Source organism: Abrus precatorius, unplaced genomic scaffold, assembly GCF_003935025.1.
Source record: "Abrus precatorius isolate BTA unplaced genomic scaffold, Abrus_2018 Scaffold2, whole genome shotgun sequence".
NCBI lineage: Eukaryota > Viridiplantae > Streptophyta > Magnoliopsida > Fabales > Fabaceae > Abrus > Abrus precatorius.
In genome coordinates, this window is record NW_020874362.1 from 33101631 (window position 1) to 33108102 (window position 6472).

The 6472-nt window shown below is 34.2% G+C and overlaps 1 protein-coding gene across 5 annotated transcripts; it reads right to left on the reverse strand.

The window, feature by feature from the left end:
* On the reverse strand, positions 1-6139 carry LOC113858854 (negative regulator of systemic acquired resistance SNI1). Of its 5 annotated transcripts, none has more exons than XR_003503456.1 (16): positions 6025-6139; positions 5694-5760; positions 5233-5326; positions 5049-5132; positions 4832-4924; positions 4057-4128; positions 3312-3381; positions 3183-3232; positions 2733-2945; positions 2576-2646; positions 2383-2452; positions 1915-1980; positions 1617-1769; positions 795-928; positions 301-501; positions 1-73 (listed from the first exon to the last, which is right to left on the reverse strand). XR_003503456.1 is itself a non-coding variant. In XM_027491629.1 (16 exons), exons 1-15 carry the CDS (start codon positions 6137-6139, stop codon positions 429-431), a joined length of 1425 nt encoding a protein of 474 aa, XP_027347430.1. In that variant the 3' UTR covers positions 5-73; positions 425-428. The 5 variants fall into 5 exon arrangements, 2 of the variants coding, with proteins under 2 accessions (XP_027347430.1, XP_027347429.1); XR_003503457.1 differs by having other exon boundaries at positions 5-73; positions 297-501; XM_027491629.1 differs by having other exon boundaries at positions 5-73; positions 425-501.
* Between the last annotated feature and the right edge of the window lie 333 nt (positions 6140-6472).

A 6472-nucleotide genomic window follows, 5' to 3' on the forward strand; every position in this document is an offset into this window, starting at 1 on the left:
TCTGCTTCTAGTCGATATATATAGTTACAATTACCCCAATAAGTAACATATACATCTTCCTGGTTCCTTGCAGCTGCAAAATAATGGAACGTGTCAGAAACATAAGATGATATTAGTCATATCTACCAGATTGGTGCAGAAAATGTCATTGATCAATGCAAGTATGCAACTCTAAAGTCTAACAATGCTCTATTTTGAAAAAGAAAAAATAAATCTCAAACGTTAATATAAAAGTTGACAAAAACAGAATTTTTCATGTTAGTTAGGGATTGAAAGCTAAGATATATACAACCAACCTACTCAGGATCCAAACTGACAGCAGTTTTGTAGACTGAAACAATGGTGGTTTATTAAATACAGTTGCATAGAGTTGATCCTGTGTTAACAGACAGAACGAGCCAATCAAATCAATGCAGTTACTTACACTTCTATGACTTCATGGAGATAATAGCTGCTGCAGCAAATAGTGCCTCTTTTCCTATCGACACAATCTCCATATGCCTACACCATCACAGTTACCAAATTAGAAAATTGTCTAAGGAACTAAACAGAAGGACTTCACAGGTTACCCCACCCCACCCAAAAATGGGATTTTATAGGATCTGTTCAAAGCTTTGATATACACAAGCATGCAAGGAAACTGAAATTATAGTGGTTTCATATGCTACTAGCAATTCTAATCATTCTCTCTGTAAGCAAATAAATATGATCAATAGTTGTAATATCCCAAGTCATACAAATAAAAAGTAAGCAAGCATTGTAAAAATAAAAATCCTCAAAAAAGGTTCCTTTACTCGTATGTGCTTCTCAAACTATCAAAAGCAGAGATAAAAGTCCGGCACAAATCCACAAGAGCACTGGCTCTTCCTTCTTTGTCAGGAGCAATGTTGTCATCAGCATCTCCATCTGACAACATTGACAATTGAGCCTGAAAGGCAGGAAAAAACCATTAAAAAAAGAACTAGTTTTAGAAACTCCCGTACATTTTTCAAGTGTGAACTAATATTTTAGCTTCCCAAGGGATAAATTGACTGGTCTCATACGCAGAAAGATTCAAATAGAAAAATCTCTAGTTAGTCCCCTAGTCCCATGAGGTAAATAGCTATCAAAGTGATCATTATCTAACATCTGGGATTAAGGAAGTTCTTTGTCTATTATGCAAATGGGGTTTGTTTTCCTTTTGTTCTGGTGTTCTTGCTGTGTCTACTATGCAAAGGGATTAAGGAAGTTATGCAAAGGAGGATTACCAATCTTTTGGGAGTTAGGACAACCAGTTAGAATAGTTATAATATTAATCTAGAGGTTAGGGAGTTAAACAAATAGGAAAATGTAAGAATGGGGGAAACTTTTTACTATCTTATATGATTTGGCAAATAGAGCTTTGCTCTTTGTGAAAGAAATCCTTTGTGAAGGGGAAGCACTTGGAGGAGAGACATCTCTCCTTTTTTTCCATTCAACCTCATTTTCAGTACAGTATTTCTTTAATTTTCCCAAATTCTGTTCTTAGTTTGTATCACAATCTTCAACCCTTGTACCCCTTTATCTACAGTAGTTTTCTATTATGTCAATCAAATCAATATATACTGTGCATTGATTCATTGAATAAAGACAAGTACCTGAAAACCATGAGCAAGAAGGAACTGAACTACATCTGCACCAAGTTTTTTAATTAAGCTCTTGGCACCAGTTTTATTTGAGAAGCACTTCAAAGCCCCATCAAATGTTGGATCTTCAGCATGATCATTTGACTTACGTGTGCAAACAGAAGGCTGCATATTTGTATATAATAAAGGTAGTTAAATTAAGAAATAATCAAAAGCTACTGGCCTACTACTGATGGAGCCTTTCTTTCAGGAGGAAGAAAGCATATTAAGAAAGTACGATAGATTTTCAACCAGTCTACCTGTATATTACCTTGGTTATGTATTTCCACAGATACTGCACAACTATTTCCAGCTTCCAATTAGGTTCGCGGAAGTTCTGAAGCCACTCTCATGAAAACAGAAGAAAATATTAGCCACAACATAACTATTAACTCCCATAAAAAAAAATGACTTGAAACTGGAATTTGGAAAGGTTAACAAGTAGCTATAGTGCTATACAACTAAGATTTGTTAAATGACTCAAATCCAATATTAGACAGCAGATACTATGTAAATAGCGGTAAACTAAACCCCCATGTGTTACTTGGGAGATTGGTTTGATTTACATCTTGATCAGCAGTTATGTCCAAGCAGAGCTTTTGAAAGGAAAAGCATATCCCAATCTTATACATTATTATTTCACCTAGCCCCACATACAGACAGTTATGTGCAAAAATAGAGAAGCATGTAAGAGGAATAGAGAGTGGGGAAGGGCAGAGAGTCAGTATTCAGGTGCTACCTTAAGAAAAACAGGCACAGCATCTTTGCTGTAAGCTAGTTCATCAAGAATTATGTCCATCAACGGTGTTCTGTACCAAATGCACCAAAATACAATTTTGCAAATAATTCATCAGAAGCATGGCCTATAAAGAAACATGAAAATCAACTGAAAGCTCCAAAATTGTGAAGAAGGAAAATCAAAAGCAAACTACCTTGCACCATCTGCTCTTGTAGTGTGACCTTCAATATCTGCTTTCTTCCTTGCCATATCTAGGTCCATAATCTAAAATCACTGAGAATGTAAGTGAAAACAGAAGACTTGTTTAAAGTTTACATACATACAATGAATGGAATTTTTCAGGAACTTACCATCACCAAAAGTTTCTCCATAGAGACACGTGTGTTCTTTAATACTACAAGTAAACCAAGAGATAATGCAGTATAACAATTTTTGGATAATTGAGATTCAGAACTTTCTTGCTCTAGATATTTACTGCATTCATTTTGAAGATGTTGAGATAGTTGACAAATAATTGTCATACAATTCTTCATCAAACTTTTGTAATTTATTTTCCTAGACACCTGCAAAAACTAGATAAGATACATATTTCTGCAAAAAAAGAAAAAAAAAACTAAAAGGAAAATCTTTCAAGTTGGCAGAATCAAGATGCTTAAGATTTCAACAGTAAATATGAAAAGAATAGTATTAGCTATCACATACTTAGCACATAAATCAATATGATTAGTTGTTGATTGGTTAGTCACAAAATTTTCTTTACACAATAAGATCAATATGCTTTTGGCTTGAAAAACAAATACCAGTAACAGGTTGAGCAAAGACTCCCTCTGCATGCTCCAGTTCAAGGTGTCTGCAACAGAACAGTTCTTAGAATTTACAAGTAGTTTGAGGAACAATGACAGCAGATATGAGTTCAACTTCATACATACCATTACGAGGTAGAAAATCGCCCTCAAAAACAGTGATAATATACTGAAAGAGTAACATGTTCTGAAAGGGCTGCAACAATCATGTAATGATATCAGACCAGGGCACACATATACAGGAGATGTACCAAATGAGAGGCTTACTCTTGTGTAAGAGTGAGAGAAGTTAATATTGATGATTAAATCGTACCACGAATAGTCAAGATTAAAACATAAAAGTCATGTCAAAATTTTAAATTAATCATGTGAGTCTGTGACTTATTGTCCATATACCATTGTATAGCTAAGATTTGCTCCTTTCACCTATGCACACACATAGGCACACTTACACACACAAGTCATGCTGACATTTTAAACACGCACAAATCTAAAACATGTAAATGTAAAATATAGCTAAAAGTAGATCATTATTTATTATTGTATAGCTAAGATTTGCTCTTTACACAAACCATGTTGACATTTTAAATTAGTCATGTGATTTTATCATCCATACATGATTGTACAACTAAGATTTGCTCCTTTCACCTATGCACACATGCATGAACTCATACACACACAAGTCACGTTGACATTTTAAACGCGCAAAAATCTGAAACATGTAAATGCAAAATATAGCTAAAAGTAGACCACATATTATACCCTCAATTGGAAACAGAACATTACAATTAATGTATGTCTACTTTTAGAGACATGCAAAACAAGTACCAGTGCGATTCTAGATAGGAATGTAAAATATTAGTGAACTAACCCGCACGCTTGCTGCTTGAACGTTGATGTCAGCTAAAATTTCAGTGAGCTCTTCGATCAGAAGCTGAAAGCTCTAATGTAGGTAGAGATCATAAAGAATGAAAATGAGTATAAAAACTCAACATTAAATTGACTTGAGGACACACGCGCACATATTTTGATTGAACTGCAGTGCTTTTATTAGTTATGAATGGTATTGAAAATTTATCTATCTTCTTATATTATGCAACAAAATAAAATTAGTATAGATTATCTAAAGTAAAGGAATAGCTTTATTTCCTTGCCTGATGCCAATACAGTACACTAAATTATCATAAATTTCTAAGAAATATGCAAAATGTGAACATAAGTGAAATGCTCTATCACTGATCCACCACTATATTTCACCATGTATTTGAAAATAATTTGGAACTTTACAGACAGAAATAAGTTGTTGGTTATAAAATCAACTAAAGCTATATACTTCAACTGCAGCAATCATACAAGCAGATACTTAATTAGATTTTCATAAATTTGTAGAAAAAAAATAGGAAGGAAATATGAATGCACCAAGAAAATAAAAGAGAAAGAGAAAAGGTTAAGAAAAAATAAGCAGTAATTCTGTACATACTTTGAAATGCATAAAAAATTTTCAAGTTACAAATTCTTACTTTTTGGGGGGGGTCACATAAGGATAGGAAAAAAAAGAGTAATCATGGCAGCAAAAATTGTTGCAACTAAATGAAAGAACTAACAGACTATAAGGATAAAGTTGAGTGCATAGGAAACCAACTCACAGAGGGGTCAAGAGGTCCACTAGACTGTTTGCCACCCACTTCACTAACAGCAGCAGTGGCATTATCCATGCAACTAATAATGGGAGACCATGCCTAGTGGAAATTACTATATATGTGTAAGTAAATAAGTAAATTCAACCAGTATCCCACACTACCATTATATTTACCCATAATAGAACAAAAGTAACCAATTGTGATGACTTAGAGTCATTCATACCTCTTTCACCACAACCAATTTTGAAGGAGAGTTAGAGGTGGATTGGCAATCATCTACATCAGATAAATACACACGGGGGAAATGCTAAACCCAAAAAGAAATCACACATGTAAAGGAAACAGTTACTTTTAGGACCTATGAATATAAAGATAGTAAGTTATGACTCATGTTGCGGTCAAAATACCTTGTCTAAATCAACCAGAAGCTTATAACTTCCCATAATCAACTCTAAAGACTTCCCCGTCCTCAGCATGTGGAAGACCGCCCCAAAAATTTTTCTTGACGACGGAAAATAATAAAGGTTCCGTACACAGTAAGTAATAGACACAAAACACGATTCATACTCCTAAATAGAACCGCTTTTGGAGGAAAAGAAACCACACATTTGAGAGAAATGCTAGCAATACATTCTTTCAAATACACTCTTTGTTATTGGTTGAAATTTATTGAAAATCACAAAAATCACGTCAGTCTCACAATTTACTGAATCTCATTTATACTTTTATAATTTTTAATAAATTTTAACTAATAATTGAGACTATATTAGAATGCGTGAGTTGCTAGCACTCTTCTACATTTGAAATGGGGCATGACGGTTTTAGGCACTCATGCGAGAGAGAGAGAGAGAGAGAGACAGAAACTTACGAAGTGGGGGGTTTTCCATGTTCAGGCACAATTGAAGAAGCACGAACAGCATCAAGAAAAGCAATTCCTACATATAAGAACACAAAAGGTAAAGCAAAAAATATAACCATTTGGCATTTAGCATTCACTTGCAAACTAGCAGTTTATGGTTTTTTTCATGCCCACAAAAGAAACTTAGAACCAATTTCCACTCAAGTTTTCTTTTTCCGATTACCCAAAGGTCCAATTAGCCTGAACACATGCACGGACGCGTTGGAGTATTAAGCGAAAATGGGAAGAAGAAAAAAATATAAAAGTTAATAAGAAACAGAAAAAAGAGTGTGATGTGTACGGTCATCGAGTGCATCTTGATGAGCATCCTTAGCTTCGGAGGCATCAAACATGGCCAACATGTTATCTTCAATCCCTGCTCTGTTCCATCTTTCACTCCCGCTAGGGTTCTCCATTTTCGCTTCTCTTCTCAAACAAAACTGAAATAAAGTCACCTATATTTTCACGCTGATGTTGTTGAGAATTTGACGAAGTTATTTTAAAAAAATTAATAAAAGTGCAATCTGAAAATTTAGTACAAACAAAATCAGGAGTTTAAGATCTTCCCGCCAAAACTTGGTAGATGGATAACATCGATCAAAGTCGTCTCACTTTACCGATTTTGGGAAGTTGAAAAAGGTTTAGAATTTATTTTTGTTATAAAATGTCAATGTTAAAATTCGGAAATATTGAATCGTTAGATATCCTACTTTTGAGATTACTGATTTCAATTTGATTGAATCCTAATT

What these genes read in the sequence shown, in the direction of transcription:
- LOC113858854 (XM_027491629.1), bottom strand. Translation starts at nt 6,139, where the DNA reads ATGGAGAACCCTAGCGGGAGTGAAAGATGGAACAGAGCAGGGATTGAA. An exon ending in TTCAAGCAGCAAGCGTGCGG is followed by an intron (nt 3,382 to 4,056) that starts GTTAGTTCACTA and finishes TGATTGTTGCAG; the next exon opens with CCCTTTCAGAACATGTTACT. An exon ending in CTGTGCCTGTTTTTCTTAAG is followed by an intron (nt 1,981 to 2,382) that starts GTAGCACCTGAA and finishes GAGTGGCTTCAG; the next exon opens with AACTTCCGCGAACCTAATTG.